Source organism: Benincasa hispida, chromosome 3, assembly GCF_027475165.1.
Source record: "Benincasa hispida cultivar pf3 chromosome 3, pf3_genome.v1.1, whole genome shotgun sequence".
NCBI lineage: Eukaryota > Viridiplantae > Streptophyta > Magnoliopsida > Cucurbitales > Cucurbitaceae > Benincasa > Benincasa hispida.
In genome coordinates, this window is record NC_143480.1 from 46,357,122 (window position 1) to 46,374,502 (window position 17,381).

The 17,381-nt window shown below is 33.3% G+C and overlaps 2 protein-coding genes across 4 annotated transcripts; one reads left to right on the plus strand and one right to left on the minus strand.

Moving 5' to 3' along the window:
- The first annotated feature begins 75 nt into the window (after positions 1–75).
- On the plus strand, positions 76–9,733 carry LOC120069891 (pectin acetylesterase 5-like). Of its 3 annotated transcripts, none has more exons than XM_039021717.2 (13): positions 76–575; positions 651–733; positions 816–945; positions 2,770–2,864; positions 3,097–3,186; positions 3,317–3,441; positions 3,787–3,847; positions 6,015–6,068; positions 6,275–6,352; positions 6,438–6,543; positions 7,273–7,418; positions 7,830–7,938; positions 9,544–9,733. In XM_039021717.2, exons 1-13 carry the CDS (start codon positions 347–349, stop codon positions 9,687–9,689), a joined length of 1,452 nt encoding a protein of 483 aa, XP_038877645.1. In that variant the 5' UTR covers positions 76–346; the 3' UTR covers positions 9,690–9,733. The 3 variants fall into 3 exon arrangements, with proteins under 3 accessions (XP_038877645.1, XP_090168383.1, XP_038877646.1); XM_090312257.1 differs by lacking the exon at positions 9,544–9,733 and adding an exon at positions 8,535–8,757; XM_039021718.2 differs by lacking the exon at positions 9,544–9,733 and having other exon boundaries at positions 7,830–8,506.
- Positions 9,734–11,822: 2,089 nt separating this feature from the next.
- LOC120069881 (putative protein phosphatase 2C 23) lies at positions 11,823–14,899 on the minus strand. Its single transcript, XM_039021701.2, has 4 exons — positions 12,985–14,899; positions 12,747–12,860; positions 12,307–12,571; positions 11,823–12,201 (listed from the first exon to the last, which is right to left on the minus strand). Exons 1-4 carry the CDS (start codon positions 14,665–14,667, stop codon positions 12,086–12,088), a joined length of 2,178 nt encoding a protein of 725 aa, XP_038877629.1. The 5' UTR covers positions 14,668–14,899; the 3' UTR covers positions 11,823–12,085.
- Between the last annotated feature and the right edge of the window lie 2,482 nt (positions 14,900–17,381).

Sequence of the window (17,381 nt, forward strand, 5' to 3'; positions counted from 1 at the left end):
GTGAGAGATTTGAATTTCCTATTCCACTCTGTATTTTTTGAACTAACAATAAAAAAATAAAATAAAAATAAAAATAAAAACAACCTGCGCGCGTTGCTGCTTTTTCTTCTGAAGTATCTCTCTAATGTTTAATTTAATATTCATATTATTTAGATAAATCGCTGAGATCAGCCAGCCATGCCCATACTCAACACTCCAAATGCCCGAATCTGTGTGTGTATGATCCTAAAATTCGTTGCCACTGCCTCAGTTGGTTAATTTTACACTCTAATTATATCCAAATTCTCTGTGTTCGAGCTCAATTTGCTTCTCCGATTCTGAATTATCGACCCCTTTTGACCTTCAAATGGCGATCTCTGGCTTTCGAGCTCTTCTATGGTGGAGCAAATGGTCCAAGAAAGACTGGGCGATTGCAGTTATCTGTTTCGTTTTCATTGTTTTCGTTTTTTCTTTCCTCTCCGATTCTTGGCATGCTGAAGACAGTGTCGTCAACCACAATTTCGATCTCAATCCCGCCGATGACCCCGATTTGGTTGACCTATCTTTGCTGCACAATGCCAAAGCAAAAGGCGCTCGTACGCTGTCCAATTCCTCTTCTCTTTCTTTTTGCATTCAAATTCATGCTTACTTTTAGGTTTCGATCTTTGCAGTATGTCTTGATGGGAGTTTGCCTGGATACCATTTTCAGAAAGGCTTCGGATCTGGTTCTAGCAATTGGGTTCTTCATATTGAGGTTTTTGTTCAATTACTTGATCAAGAGGCTGGCTTTCCCTTTTGTCTTTCTGGAGTTAACTTTGAGTCTAATTCCTTTTTAGGGTGGAGGTTGGTGCCATACAGTCTCGTCTTGTTCATCGCGTAAAATGACCCCGTTAGGTTCATCAGACTACATGGAGCGTCGTGTTCGTTTCTCTGGAATTTTAAGTAGTGATGCGTCCCAAAATCCGGGTAATTTTGTGTATTACTATTTCTATTGGCCACAGTACTCTCCAGTCTCCATTTATCACGGAAAAATGGCATGGATGACCCTTGGGGCACAAATGAAAATGGGTACTTTTTTTTAAAACAATGAATTTTGGACTTCCGCTGATGTCATCGTTGTGTAAAATTACCACTTTTGACCTTAAATACATTCCTCTTCTATTTTCTTTGTTTTGCGACATTTTTTTTTTCTTTTTTCATTTTTCTTAGTTTCTTCTTCTTCCTCTTTTTTTTTTTTTTTTTACTTTTGTTCTTTTTTTCTGCATTTTTTCTTCTTCTTTTTTTTTTTCCATGTTTCTTCTTTTTCTTTTTGTTTCTTTGCATCAAACATCAAACATAGAGTATAGAGCATTATAGCATCAAGTATCAAGCGAACGTACAAAATAGAGCATAGAGTATCGAGGATCGAGTAACATGTAGCTAGTATATAGCATAAAACATATAACATAGAGCATAGAGCGTAAAACATCAAGCATCGAGCATCAAGTATCAAGTACCAAGGATCGAGTAGCATATAGCTAGTATATAGCATAGAGTATAAAGCGTAGAGTATGAAGTATCGAGGATCGAGAATCGAGTATCGAATATCGTGTATCAAGAAAACTTATAAATCATAGCGTGCAGATGGTTTTCAAGGTCGAATGGGTAAATTCATAGGATACTGATGCAAGCAGAAGACCACTTTTCATTCAATTTCAAAAAGGTACCCATTTTTCATTTAACCCTGCAAAAATGGGCCATCTGTACAAAAAAAACCCATTTATCACTTCACTTGGTCTTGTTTTGATTCCATTTACACTAATGTCGCTGAACTTGATTCTAAACTTAACGTTGTTTCTGGCAGTAAGTACTTCATCGAAACCTATTGATACAAAGGTTTGTTATACGTATATAGTATTGTCGTTCTAATTGATTATGTCTAAACCTTTTTTTCTCCTTAGTTTTTTATAATAGACCATTATTGTTACTAGCTAGCAGATCTGCTCAGATATATAGTAGCGGTGGGGTCTAAGTAGTAAGTACAAGGAAGAGCTGTTTCTTTTAGCATGTCATTTCATCTTATTCCAATCTTCTTCCTTTGTTATTTGTTATTTTTGGGGGAGATTCTTAATATGGAAATCAGTTGCAAGTCCTTAATTTCTATCTCAATAGTATGAGTAGAGCTCTTGTTAATGCATTTGATGTAAATACCAGATTTCCTTTATTTGCGCTCCAGACAGAGTAACTCACATGAATTACCTCGCTCTTAAACTTGCGTTTCATTTTCAGGACAAACGTTTCAATTTGATATAGTTCCTGAAATTGGTCATTGTTTGAGATACCTGCATGGTTACTTTGTTCTTTTCTTCCTTCTCTAAGATGGACTTGAATTTTATTGAGAGCTCTTATTTTTAATTTAATTTATTTTTTTAATGAGAAACAAAGTCAGAACTTTCAACTTGCATTTGAAGAGGTGCAAACTAGACTGAAACAGCCTAAGGGACAAATGGACAAGAAGTCACTTTTCCACAAAGAGCTTGCTTTAAGCACACCAATTTGAGGTTCTAAACTGTAGACGGTCACAAAATAATCTAAAGAGTTAGACTTATCTGAAAATGTTATAGCATTTCTCTCTCCAAATAAGCCACACACACCCAAACGCACACGCACACGTACAGCTTGAAGGCTTTTTTATTCTTATTTTGAGATTATATTGCTTCTAAGATGATGAAAATGTTTAACAATCTCTGGTTAGCACTTAGTCTTTGATTACGTAATCCTAATTCTTAGGTTGGTTCATGTATTCTTCAGATTTCTATAATTGGAACAAAATCAAGATACGTTACTGTGATGGAGCATCATTAGCAGGCCATCCTGCGGGTGAAACAAATGTACAACATATTCAAGTTCGGTACCCGGTCATTTTTTTTCATAAGTCGAAGTTTCTTTGGTTCATTACAAATATGTCTAAATGGTAAAGTCAGGAACCAAAATTTGTTTATTTCGAAATACTACAACCAGTTTCATAATTCTCCTGTGCTTCTCTCAATTACATGACCTCTTATCTTTTTGAAACTTCAACCTGGTAATTTTATTGAGTGGATTCAATAACTATATTTACGTTTGTCCTTGCAATAGAATGGAAATATACTTTATTTCAGAGGCCAGCTCATCTGGGAAGCCCTTATGGATGAACTCTTATCTGTTGGCTTGTCAAAGGCAAGGCAGGTGGGCATGTGGTAATAAAATTTATAATATCTTCTTCTAAGATCTACATCCACAATCATTTAGTTAATGAGGTGTTTTCTCTGCATCTTAAATTGTGCCCTCTGTGTTCACCAACTTCTATCCACTCCAGGCTCTTCTTTCAGGGTGCTCTGCTGGGGGCTTGGCTACCCTTATTCATTGTGATGACTTCAGAGAGCTTTTACCAAAGGATGCAACAATCAAGTGTCTTGCTGATGCTGGATTTTTCCTTGACGAGTATGATTTCCATTTGCTTAATACTATTCTGCACATGAATAATCTTGTATTCTACTAACATATACATTAGCAGTCTTTCGGAACATATTTTCCAGTCTGATACAAACTATGTTTGGGATCATATGAGCATCTTCTCTTTAATGTGCTATGTTGTGAGAAACACACCTTATTAGAATGTCTGGGAGTATTTCTTGGTATTTAGTTGTTATAGGACAAATCCCGAGAGGATTCTTCTGTGATGCTTAGGGGCTAGCTCAATTTTGAAACTGCTGTTTCTTTCTACGTCATTGCTTCTACAGAAAAAGGTTGTGCCAATTGGGATCTTTTTTCTCTCTTCCATTTCAGGAAAGATGTTTCGGGAAATCATACAATGAGATCTTTCTATCATGATGTTTTCAACCTTCAGGTTGTACTCTGCTTTTCATTTGTTCTGATTTATGCATTTAGTGATTGGATGGTACAGAACCTTGGGATTTTCTTTGGAAAGAACCTTGTAAATTTATTTGGGGTATTTTCCTTTTATAGTTTATAGACAATGAGGGAGTTTTTTCCCCTCTGAATTCTCCTTTAAATCTTCAAATTAAAGGCACCCAAATGGTAAGAGGCAGAAGGTATACGAGCAGTCTGTCTAATAACAGTTGCAGCTGGCACCTAGTATCTAATACTAATTAAATCCAAGGAGAACTATCAACTAACCAACCAAGTTCAAGGAGAACTACATCAGCATATACTGGGGGCCATAACACATGACCAGTTGGATCCTTAACTTAATCCTGCCGTTTTTAGCTTATTAGGATGATATCATGCATATAACCTCTGTTAGGGTTAGCTACAAGCCTACAACCTCCAATATAAGGTTTCATTAAGGTTAAACTTGGGGTCTCCAAATTTACTGGAGTCATAGCCATATGTTCATATGCTAGGTTAATATTGCAAGGTACACAGAATTGATTCTCTTTAAAATCTATACTTGGTTGATATTTAGTTTATAGAAATAGTGTTTGTTTGAAATATATCAGTCATTATTTTAAGAATAGTAGAGTGTAATATGACCAAAAAAAAAAAAAAATCAACATACATGAGCACAACTTAGTAGTTAAGATAATCTCTACTTCTTTAAGAGGTTGTAGGTTCGAAACCTTGTACCCTATGTGATGTTATTATCAGCAAATATGACAAAGAACGTATTGAAATTTAAATACATATAATTTTTACTTGGTGAATCCTGAATTTGATCAAAGGAATTTTATTTCTTATTATTGATTAGGAAACATCCACTATATATCGTTAAGTTTTCAGTAATTCACATCTTCATCATTTATACTCATGAACTTTTGTCTAACTTGGAGCAGATGTCTTCTAGAAATTTAATTAATTTTATTTCACTGTTTGAATTCCTTGCATCTTGTTTCAAATTGATGTTTATCTGTCTTTGCTATTCCTATTATGGTAATCATATTACTCCTTGACTGATGTCGTGAAATCTATTGATCATATAACAATGTTTTGTAGATATTATCATTTGACTTCTGAAAATTAATCCATGAGTGTGATAAAACAGTATAAATCAATAATTGATGGAAGCTTATGTTTATGGCTCACTTTGCCACGCAGCCATTAATGTCCTATAACATGCACCCCAATTTTTTATAAAACTAATTTTAGCACTCTGTAAAAAACAATAATATTTCAAATGGTGGAACCAAAAAGAAATTACAGTTTTAGAAAGTCTATAGAAATCTGGAAGTACTAAGAATTATAGAATATAGAAAATGGAGAAAGGGTACTCTCTTACCATCTTCAATGATAAGATAAAAGGAAATATGGATTAAACATTGGTTGAAATCATTAGTTCAATTGTTAAACGTAAAGATTTATAATTTTTAAGCTTAGATTTGTCAAGTTAATTAGAAATTTCAATTAGGTGTGGGGTGGGTGTGTGGGGTGGGGGGATCATTGTTAATTATCCTCTCTCATAGATAAACGTAGCTAGACACATGGATCATGTAAATGCATAATACTCAAGTTAAAAAAATGTTACCTTGTATGATAATTAGGCGCTTATTTATAATATTGTTTTTATAAAGTTTTAACGATGAAATTAAATGGTTGGTTTTCATACTTGAATACACTAGCTGTATCAACTACATCAAATTAATATTATTCAGTACATAGATAGTATAGAAACTTAATCATATAGCAAAGTTCATCTCATTTACGAGCATGATATATGAACTTAATAAAAAAAATTAAATTAGGATTTACTGAATATATTCAGATTTATAATTTTAAAAATCTAGCTTGCCTATCATCTTTTATTCATCCAAAATGAAAGTTTGTTTGTCATAGAAATATATTAGAAAATATAATCTAAAATACACTTGGAAATATTGTTTCAAAATTAAGATGTTTAAAAAGAAACGAAAGACTTCTTTTCTTAATCTCCTCTGATAGATTATAGGTTATTGATCTGACATAAATATGTATTTATTCTTTTCTAAAATAAATAATAAATTTAAGGAAATTCTGCATACTTGTAATGTTTGAACTCTTTGCTGCCATTGTGACTTCAGAAAACTGGTAAAAGCTTACCCAAGGATTGTACAGCTACAGACGAGCCATCTAAGGTAGGATTTTCTTTTTCCTGTTCAGAACTCTTTTATGAGATCCTTTCACAAAATTCTCGACTAATCATGGTTCACTATTAGACCATGGGATTTGAGTTACCAGATACAAATTATTGATCCTAGTAGTAATGAATTTTAAATCTCAATCTCTTAATATGTGATTTTAGCCTCCAGCCTCAATCATTTGTTTTGATTTGGAATGACAGTGTTTCTTTCCTCAAGAAGTTATCAAACATATAAGCACCCCGTTGTTTCTTGTCAACCCAGCTTATGATTTTTGGCAGGTAATTGTTTCTTATAATGCCCAACTCAACTCCAAGATTTAATTTTGTTATATATAATTTCTGATACCGATTGCCTGGCTATTAGATACAAAATGTCTTGGTGCCAAACGCATTAGATCCTGCTGGCTCTTGGCAGAAATGCAGGCTTAATATATTTAAATGTGATCATGCTCAGCTTGAAATTCTTCAAGGTACATGTACATATTTTGCAACCCTACAAGTCTGTCACTCTATGTTTTGGTATCCACTTCAAGATATAGGTAGAATTTTAATGATCTTTGATAACAAATACTTTTTTGTGACACCATGTCCTCATATGGAATCATTGTGTAAATAAGAGTTGGTTTGAAATTAACATTTAGAAACCTCCATGGGTTGGCCAAGAGGTCAATAAAGGACATTTAAATTATAAAAGGAGAGGGAATGAGTTCAAGCCATGTAAGCACCTATCGAGGATTTAATATCCTATGATTTACTTGGCATTCAAATGTAGCAGGTCCATAAGCGCCCAGTAATAATAGTCGAGGTGCACAAATGCTGGCAAAACACACTCATGGATATTAAAAAAAAATCAGCATTTACATGATCACATAGGAACTTTCACAAGAACTACACTCTGAGTTATCTTCATGCAGCCTACAAAAAAATAAGACCTGTTAAATTTAGTTTATCTTTCATAATTCTCTCTTTAGATATGCTTTTCTTGTGATGGTATAAGATGCGGCAGTTGAGGAAAAAATGTGTAGGTTTAATTAAAATATAATATATATATTTTTTCCTTTCTGACTGTTCTTATTGGAAAATGTAATTCTGTCATCTATGTTCTTGATTTTTTTTTTTTTAATTAATTATCTGGTGAAGTCAGGATCAAAACACAATATTGTTCTTGATCTTGTCCATTTGTATTTTGTTTCTATAAGGGTTCCGGGACTCTTTGCTGAAGGCAGTGAATGACTTCAAGCACAACAAGGAAGGAGGACTTTTTGTAAATTCTTGCTTCATCCACTGCCAAACATGGATGTCTGAGACATGGCATTCCCCCAATTCTCCTAGGATAAATAAGAGGGTAAGGATAGTTCGTATTTTAAAATGCATAACTGAGAGAATATGAAGTTTCTGCTTGCTTATTAGAATTGTTCTTCCCATTATATATTTATGTTTGTGTGCTTGCTTATTCCGTTTGAGAATTATGCTGCTTAAGCTGTCTCCATCTTTTTGTTTTATCGTTCTTTGCTTTCTCAGATGCTTATCACCCTGCCCATGGACCAACCAACTATAATATATTTTAGATGTAAACAATCTTAGTAAGGAATTACAGAGATTTAATCTTTTCCACAAACTTTTATTAGTATCGAGAACTCATTGATGTAATGTTTGTCGTGGTGCTTATGAGGACTAATATGTAATATTCATAGTACTACTTGACAGATAAATCTCTCTTTCTGCATAAACTGATTGTGTTATTGCTCAAGAACAGACTATAGCAGAGGCCGTGGGTGATTGGTACTTCAAACGAAATTCAGTGAAGCTAATCGACTGCCCTTTTCCATGCAATCCTACCTGCATTCATATGGATTTTAGCCGAGGTTAGCATATTGGAATTAAGGACTGCTTCAGCCTTTTCTGTTGTCATTCATCTGCAATTTCTTAAAGTTCTGGGGGGTAAACATCTTTGTCCTTGTCCGAAACTTGGGTTCCATAAACTAAAACAGAGGTATCATACATGATCGTTTTCTAGGGCAAGATTTTATTTTAGTTCACTGCTTCTGAAAGCTAAGATTAGATCTAAAAAAACATAGGACTCTTGGTTTCTCTGGAGGCCTTATGCTTACTTCGTCCTCACCTTTTCTATATATCATTGATCACTTCCAATGAGGTTTTTTTTTATTTGTTTAGAATCTTTAGATTACAGGCGTCTTTTCTTTTCTTTTTTTTTTTTTTTGGCTTTTTTAGTTGATAGGCTTTTCCCTCCACGTTTTGTACATTATCTTAAAGTTTTGTCGCCCCACCAACATATTGTAACTTGATAACTAGACCTGTACTATCATTCTTTGTAGCCCTTGATGTTTTTTAGATTCTTACGTGCTCCGAGTCAGCCATAAATGTGCAAGTGGGTTTTGAATGCTGATTATTTTGAAAACGAATTTGCATCCACTATCCTTTATTTTATATTATGGCTCAGGCTTTTGTTTTTCAATCGCTTATTTCTTCTTGGTGGAATTCAAATTGGAAATCCACCTACATGATCAATATCCATCGGTTGTAAAAGTCAAAAGAGATGTGCTGGTCCTCCTTTCCATGGATTTATGATAGTAACGGACACCATCATAGACAAGCTTCACACAAGATCTGATGTTCTCCCTGCCATTTTGCTCCTGTTGAAGGGGGACGGTTCTGTCTTGGTTGACAAATTGAGCTGGCGTCAAATTTCCATCTAAATATTGACTGGAATTTTCTGATCACAAACCTCTTCAATATTTGAACTGGATCATCTCCAGTAAAGACCGGAAATTAGGATAGATTTTTAGAGATGATCCATTTTTCCTTAGTTCTCTCGTAGTTCAAGACGATATCTCTGTTCAATGTTGTTCATTCCCTCCCACTATGTGGGCTTATATCACCTCCAACATCATAGAAATCAATCACATATTGCCTTTTGAATTTAACAGTAGAATTTCAAGGCCTTGAAACTGACTAAGAACTTTTAAGTTCCTCAGGAGCCTTCTCCAATATTGGAATGTGTGGTGGGGTGGGGGAGAAAGTGAAGGGATTTTATAAGTTTGTGTACCATTTTTCATCAGCCAATCCAGCTCCAATATTATGTTCTGAGATAAGGACAGCTCAAAAGTCGAAAACTCATTTATTCTTCCATTACTATCTAATATTCCAAAGCCAAAACCCAACCCATTGTACATTGTCTTTATAGAAATTAGAATGAGATCTTCTAGTTGTTCGAATAGTTAGAACTGATCAAATGAACTTGTACAACGTCAAAATTAAAAGGATTACTAAAAGATTTAGAATATTAAGATGTGATTTAGATGATCTTAATTAATATATAATTTCGGAATCAGATTCGTGTCCAATTTTTTGAACTTTGATATTCTATTTGGGTGATTGTGAATATAGAATTTCAAGCATCTTTATAGAATTGCCTAAACCTGGCCTACCACTCTATTCCTTCTCTGCAGCATTTGGCGGACGGCACTTACCTTTGTCTCCTTACTTCTTCCATTGCCTACACAAGCACATACACACATACATACATAGAATCAGATTCACTATGTTCAAATTTCAAATACAACCTGTAGTTCAAAAACTCTTCAATATTAGTTGACTATTCCCATTGATTGTTAGTGATATTTTTATTTTGGAAGAAGATTTGGTTTAAGGGTTCGAAATAATAGTATTTTAAAATCATATTGCCTAAATATTATAAATAACGTATAAATATCTAGTTCAATGATGTGGGGATTGAAAAATATTTTCTTTTTATATCTTGTACTAGATAAAGATAGTTTTTTTTTTCTTTTTTCTTTTTTTGGGGCGCAATAAAGTTAAGAGTTTTAATTGATTAGGTTTTGATCTGAATTGATTTTTGACCCCTTTTTTAAGTAATTGTTTTAAATTAACCTCTGTTTGGTGTAGGGGTTTGATTAGTTCAGGTTTTAATTTATCTTTTGCATTGACTTCCATGTCCACAATGAATTTGCGTATAATCAGGAAAATTCCAAAAAAATTAATATTTTAATGTTTTTGTTAAAAACAAAGGAAAAAATGGAAAAAAAGAAAAAGGAAGATTAGTTTTTACGATTTTTTTAATGTTGTGTATACATTTATGGTTTAGTTGAAAACGTTGTGCAACTTTTTTAAAAGGCGATGACATCTGAATTTTAAATAGATTTCTTGAAGGGCGGTTTGTTTTTTGAGAATATAGATAAACAAAATTTTAAATGTCTGAAATTATATATATTAGGAATATGTCCAACATTTTTAGATTACTATGTTTGTTTTGTAGCAATATTTTTGCAGATATCTGAGAATATTTTGATAATTGTGTTTGTTTAGTAAGATTTTTATTCGGGAATGTCTCAAATTTACATAGAATTACAAGAATGTGTTTACGACTATTTATTACTTTATAATTAATTTGATATAGTTTGAATTTATATAACATATTTATTTTTATCAATTTGAATTTCTTTTAAAATTAATACAATTTATATTATTTTTATGTGTTATTTTTCTCAACAAAATAATATTATCACAATTTAAGATTTTTTATAAGATAAATATTAATTAAATTTAAATTTGAATATACTACCAAAAAAATAATAAGAATTATGATATAACTAAAGGATATGATATACATGGTTGACAATATTTTAATTATACAATGGAAATGAAGATTTTTATATATATGTAAAATAAAATAAAAATGAAGGATAAAAAAGTGAAATAGGGATGCCCTCAACTTGGGAATATGGAAAATCCATGTTTTAGGAGAGCATCCAAAACTCTCCAGATGTCCTTTATCCTAGGATGTTCGAGAATTTTCAGATGTCGGGGCATCTCACAATACTGCAAAACGAACATAGTAATCCGGATGCCCATTCCATGGGAATCAAACGAGTTTTTAATCATTTAAGAGCTTAATGTCTTATTTTACAATTTTGAAGCCAATTTATTTTATCAAAATTGATTTTGAATCATTAATCATGTTTAAGAGTAAATTTAAATAGGATGGAAATGATTTTAATAACCACTCCAAACATGATTAGTGTGGTAAAATAGCTTGAATAGTTTAAGCTAAGTAATAATTAATTGTGTGGCAACCATTTCAATATGCCATACTCAACCCACCAAATGAACAACTCATCGTGTGATGGATGCTTTTGTAATCTGACCAAGACTTCCATTTCCAAGAATATTTTAGAAAGAAAAAACCTAACACAATAGGTTTTTGCTCTGTTCACAACCAAGTTTAGGAAAATGGGGTGGGAAGAGGAAGAAGATTCAAAGGAGAGAGAGAAAAAGAAGGCAGATTATTTTTTTCTTTCTTTTCTTTGATTCGGACATAAAATTTTGACCCCCAGGTCCAGTTCCACTAAGGACTAGTTCTTCTGAGTGAACTGAATTAAGGTCAAATTCAAAATAAGTTCCTTTTCATTATGATTTTCCTTTCCCAAATCAAGGTTTTGAAGAACCCTCCTTTTTTTCTTTGATCTACAAAATTTTGGCTAGAATTTCTATAGCATTTTTAGAAGTATATTACATAAGAAAAGAAATTTATCATCATCAAGAAGTCCCCATGTCTTTGGTTTCGAAATTCACAAGAGTATAGGTAAATGAGTAGGCATTTCTTCCAGTTTCTATATTGTTCTTTTTACCTAATTATTTTTTTGGGTGGGTAGGTAGGTAGGAAGTCAAAACTTCTATAGAAGAAACTTCTGAAGTCTGCAAAACAAAATTGTTAAAATTTTCCAATTCTTCTTTGGAATGTATTTGTACTGGATGCAAGTTGCAACACACACACACACACACACACAATTAGGATGTGAAGACAGAAAGCTGAACAACTCTACACTCTCTCTGTTACAGGTTGAACAAGAGAGAAATTGATTTGATTGCATTTGTAGTGAGAATAGGGAAGAAGAATAAATGAAATAAATGGCAGAACTAATTGCCCAACCTTCTGTTGTTATCTTGATTTCTATTGGCTAGTATCTCTATTTACATCAACGAATGCCAAATTCTTCCTTCGAATGAAATGATGATAACCGACACATCATCGTGGTACTTCCGCCGCTCCCCTTGTGGGATATCAAGCAGCTCATGGAAGTCCATTCCTGAAAGTTTTCCAAATCACATTAGTAAATCAACGTTTTCACTTTAACATATACCCCTATTTGTTTCTTTTATCTTCCTATCTTATAGATGGATGAGGAGCTTACCGTATTTTTTAGCTGCTCGGAACAATACTTCTTCAATGAGATTTTGAGCAGGATCTCCTTCAGGAAAAGAAGCAATGAAGGACTCTACTTGAGCAACAGCTTCTTCGTTGGTAAAGTACTGGTAGAGTCCATCAGAGGACAATATCAAGAATCTGTCTGTTGGGCTGAGTTTATAATGGCACAGAGTTGGATCACAGGTGATATAAGGTGAATTTCCCACATAGTCTATTCTGAACATCTCTAGCAATGCATCATTCCACTTTGGCTGCAAAACACTCAGCTCATCAGCACCAACATTCAAATTTTATTGAACATTTGTTATTATTAACTGAATCCACCATTGGCCTTCTCTATTTTCCAAACTGTCTCAGAATAGTTTCCAGACAGACTATGTTTCTCTTACATTCTAGCTGACTAAAAGACTTAGAAATGTGGAATACCTGTTTCAGAAAGCCAGCTCCGAATGCCCGTGTGATCTTCAAATAACCTTTCACCCTGTCATTCATAATTGCGGAAGCGTCATCAGGATGAGCATTCTTGATCCTCTGAACTTCCTGATATGTAAGTATTCTCTCATAAGTGCATGTAATCTAAGGAACTTAGTAACCAGAGAGAAATGGACATGAAAAAATGCAGTCTTAGGAGTAAAATGAGTGATGATATAGACACGAACATTACCTCCTCTGTGTAAGTGCTGTGGTCCATCGTAAGCTGATGGGAGGCCAATGCTTTTAATCTTTCAAACTCCACTCCATTAGAGGATTCAAATACTCGTAGTGTTCCTTCATTGATTCTCTCCAAGTCTCTGTATAGTTTTCCAGTCCCGAAATCTGGTTCGAATTGCTGAGCTACAATAGCGCGGCTGTCTCCTACATTCATTAAGTAGACATCTTCTCCTCTCATCAACATAACCAAAACACAAGAACCCATAAGAGCTAGCTCAGGATTTCTTGTGACCATCTTGTCTGCATTCTGTAGATATGCTTCCTCTGTTTTTCTTAATGCTTGAGACAGAGCATTCAACACCTCAGAATGATTGATTGCTGTTGATTCATCCCATATTTGATGGTGATCTAATTGTCTATTGTTGTTCAACTTCCCCTCTAATCCTAATCTTTCCCTTTCCCATTCACATTTCCAATTCTTTGGATTCTGATCGGCCTTCTTCATCAGCTGACTCGTCCTATAATTCGTATTGTAAATTCTGTCTCTTTTCTTCACTGAATCAGCCTCCAAATTCACAACCCCATTTTCCACCGGGAAAATCTCTGTAGATTGATGATCATTCTCGCGATTTTTCATGTGGGGTGTTCCATGATCATCTTCCTCAATTGAAGCAGAGTTGGATGAGTTCATGGAAGATGAAGTTGCAGTTGAATCGAACTTATCACTCCAAATCAAACCACCCTTGAGTTCTTTAAGAACGGCAGTGTAGAGATTAGCAAGTAAGTAATCAGGGGCATCAGGACCGTTGAATCCATCATAAATTCCGACGAAAACCCAACCATTATCCTCCGATATCACCACGTGAACTCTATCCTCACCGGCCTTCCCCTGCGCCCACTGCACACTCTGACCGCCGAGAAAGTAATCGCCGTCGTCTTCCTGCGCCAAGCTCCCATGGCTGCTCAAATGGACACTGCTTTGAGTCTGAGCTGCAGAAGCTGCAGCATTTTCATTATGCTTATACGATTCCGATTCTCTCACTCTCGAACTCGCTGCCTTCTGGTTTAGAGAAATAGTTTTGGATATGGCTCTCTTCAGAATCCGAATAAGATTTCTTCTTCTTCTTTTTTTCAATTTCGGTTCTCTGTCTCCATCGCCGCCATGAGAGACGCTCCTCTGCAATTTCTCTGCTCCGCCGCCCTTCTCAATCGGACCGGAATAAACCGCTCGATCAATCGGACCCGACTCGAAACTCCTGGCGGCCAAAGGTCCAGACAAAAACCCTCTCTCCAGCGGACCCGACGAAGGGAATCCGCCGGAATTTCCCGACACCGAGTGACGAGGCACAGGCTGCAACGGCACAGAGGCAAAGGAATTCGAGCAATCGAAAGCTGCGGCCCGATCAAACGTGGTGCTGTAAGGATAGAGATCAACAAGAGAAGTGGAGAGCGGCGTTGAGACGTTGGCACTTACGGAAGCGCCAGAAATCGACCGGAAAATGGTCGTCGGAGAGATGTAATCATCGGAAAAATCTTTGGAGGAGGAGAGAGTATGTGGGTCGGGTGGGAGGTAGTAGAAGGAATGACCAAAACCCCCATCGTGGGGGTCGGAGATAATGTCGGCAGGATCATAACGGCGGGAGATATCGCCGGCACCGGCGAAACAGTGGCCAATTTTCCCAATACGATTACCCATATGAATAAAGAAAAAAAAATTGAAGGCTTCAAAGAAAGAGAATTTATCTTCTCTACTGTTTGATTTGATTGATCATTGCATAATACTCTGTGTCTCAGTGAGAGAGAGGATAGTGCGCCTGAAACCCCAAAGAAGAAGAAATTTGATAGCTCAGAATTTTTTTTATGAGAGAGAAAGAGGAGAGAGAGAGAGGAGTTGACTTTTTGAAGTGGGCTTTGTTTGTTTGTTGCTTTTTTAATCTCCTTTTTTTTCCTAAAAAAATACTTTGGTGCTTTTATTTTTTTTTATTTATTAGGCCGTTGACCTTGTATTAAAGAAAAAGCAAACAAAGTGGAGAATTTTAGAATTTTTAATTAAATAGATGGTTCTATCATTTTTTTTCCTTCTTAAAACATGGAAATATTTTTTTGTACATTCTTAGTAAAATACAAAAGTCAAATATTTGAAATTTCCTAAAAATTAAATAACGAATCAATTCCTAAACCAAACCCACCATTTGTCTTAATTTAATTTAAAACTCAAATAAAATTTAATTAGTTTATAAAAATTAAAATTATTTTAATTTTCAAACATATCGTTCTCGTCTATGAATCGGGTGGCCAACACAATGAACGTGCAGAGATGATTGTTTCTGTTTAACCAATCAATACATGCCACGTCATATTATTTATTTATTTAATCTTTTGATTTTGAATTATCTTTCATTAAGGAAATGAACATTGAAAGCTTTGAGTAATTTTTTTCAATGAAAAAAAAAAAATCTCTCTTTTTTGACTTCTTGCGGAATTGACTAACATATGAATAACTTTAAATGGCTGAAAGTTGTTTTTCTCCCTTGAAAAAATTGTTTTTTATTTTTTAAAAATGAAAACCGTTGGCTGTCTGCCTCTTATTATTTGGTTTGAATTTAGTTCCTAAGCAATAGCTAGCTTCAATACTTTAATTGATGACGGTAATTTTTCACATGAAAAAGAAAACTTTTCTTCGAAGGTACATTTCTTCAAATTTTGCCCTACTTTTTATTTATTAGATCATATTTGATAATTATTTTATTTTTGATTTTTTCTTTTTAAAAATTATGTCTATTTCTCTACAAATTATTTGATCTTTCTTAATCTACACACTTGAATTTTTAGTCAAATTTTAAAAATGATTTTTTTTTAGTTTTCAAATTTTGGTTTGATTTTTTAAAAATATCCTTAAATGATAGATAAGAGAGTACAAAAAATCTAGATAAAACCGTATTTATAAGTCTAATTTTCAAAAATTATTATCAAATATGACCTTACATTTTTAAGGCCGTTTGATGACTATTTTGTTTTTTTATTTTTTGTTTTTGAAAACTTAATTTATAGACACTACTTCTACCTCTAAATTTCTTCATTTGTTATCTACATTTTACCATGGTTTAAAACCAAGCCAAATTTTAAAAACTAAAAAAGTAGCTTTTAAAAACTTGTTTTTGTTTTTGGAATTTGGCTATGAATTCAACCATTGTACTCAAGAAAGATGCAAATTATTGTAAGAAATAGGGAGAAAATAGGTTAAATTTTAAAAAACTAGAAATAAAAAACAAAATGGTTATCGATCGAACCTTAATTTTTTGTTTCATATTTATTTTTATTAATTTAGTCATTATAGTTGATAAATCTAAAAAATATAAGCTTTTGAAGCTTCAAGCATTAATGTTTCATATTGGCTTAAATAATTTTTAGGAGTCTATTGGCTCAAATAATTGAAACTATGCAAATGTGAGTACACAGCACTTACCCTTTTTTTTCCTGAAAAGATCATAGCATTTACTTATGGTTTGAATTTAAAAAGAATTCATTTTGGATTAACTTGGAGGGACTAAAATGTAAATTCTTCATCCTTAAGCCATAAAATTGAAGCGACCTATTTTTTCTTGGTTGTGAAATAATGAAATAAAACAAAACAAGTAAACATAAATATTAGAATATTTTGATTCTATGCCTATGTACTATAAATAATAAAAGATTGTTATAGAGGGGATTAGAAAAGACAGGTCGCAATTCCAAAGGCTAAGTTGAACTAATCTCATTAGTTTAAAAAAAAAAATTAAAAATAAATAAATAGTCCAAATTTTAAGGTGTTGGAAATAGGTATTTTAATTTTTTTTTTAAAAAAAAATTAAAATTTAAAAATTCTATGTCTAATAGGTATATAAACCTTAAAAAAACAATAAAATTGTATACTAAGTTTCTAAACTTTAAATTTTGTGTTCAACAAGTCTTTAACTTTCAATTGTGTCCGGTAGATATTTGATTTATTTGACAAATTTTTAAAACTTATAAGTTTATTGGATACAAAATTTAAAGTTTAGTGATCTTTTATACACATAAGTTTTTAATTTTAGGTATAGTATATTTAATCCAAAAAAATGTCAATATATCCGGATCTATTAGACACAATTGAAAGTTCAATAACTTATTTGACATTTTTGAAGTTTAGAGATCTATAAAGCTCAAAATTAAAAGGGAATCATATATTTTCTTGAATTTTATGAATTTATCAGATGCAGTTTTTTTTAAGGTAAAAAAAACAAACATAGTAATCAATTACGGTGAGGTAAAATCTCCTAAAAACTATTTCATAGTGTTCCTTAATCTAAATGTCAATGGTACACACGTTGTCCTCGCATGATTAGCTAAGTTATGTAAAACCATATTACAATTTTAGGAGCATAAAGAAAA

Bases quoted from the DNA above. Each gene is read 5' to 3' on its own strand.
- LOC120069891 (XM_039021717.2), top strand. From the start codon at position 347: ATGGCGATCTCTGGCTTTCGAGCTCTTCTATGGTGGAGCAAATGGTCC. The intron at 3,442-3,786 runs GTATGATTTCCA...CTTCCATTTCAG, and splicing joins GCTGGATTTTTCCTTGACGA to GAAAGATGTTTCGGGAAATC. The intron at 6,353-6,437 runs GTAATTGTTTCT...CCTGGCTATTAG, and splicing joins CAGCTTATGATTTTTGGCAG to ATACAAAATGTCTTGGTGCC.
- LOC120069881 (XM_039021701.2), bottom strand. From the start codon at position 14,667: ATGGGTAATCGTATTGGGAAAATTGGCCACTGTTTCGCCGGTGCCGGC. The intron at 12,861-12,984 runs GTAATGTTCGTG...CTTACATATCAG, and splicing joins ACAGCACTTACACAGAGGAG to GAAGTTCAGAGGATCAAGAA. The intron at 12,572-12,746 runs GTATTCCACATT...AGTGTTTTGCAG, and splicing joins GAGCTGGCTTTCTGAAACAG to CCAAAGTGGAATGATGCATT.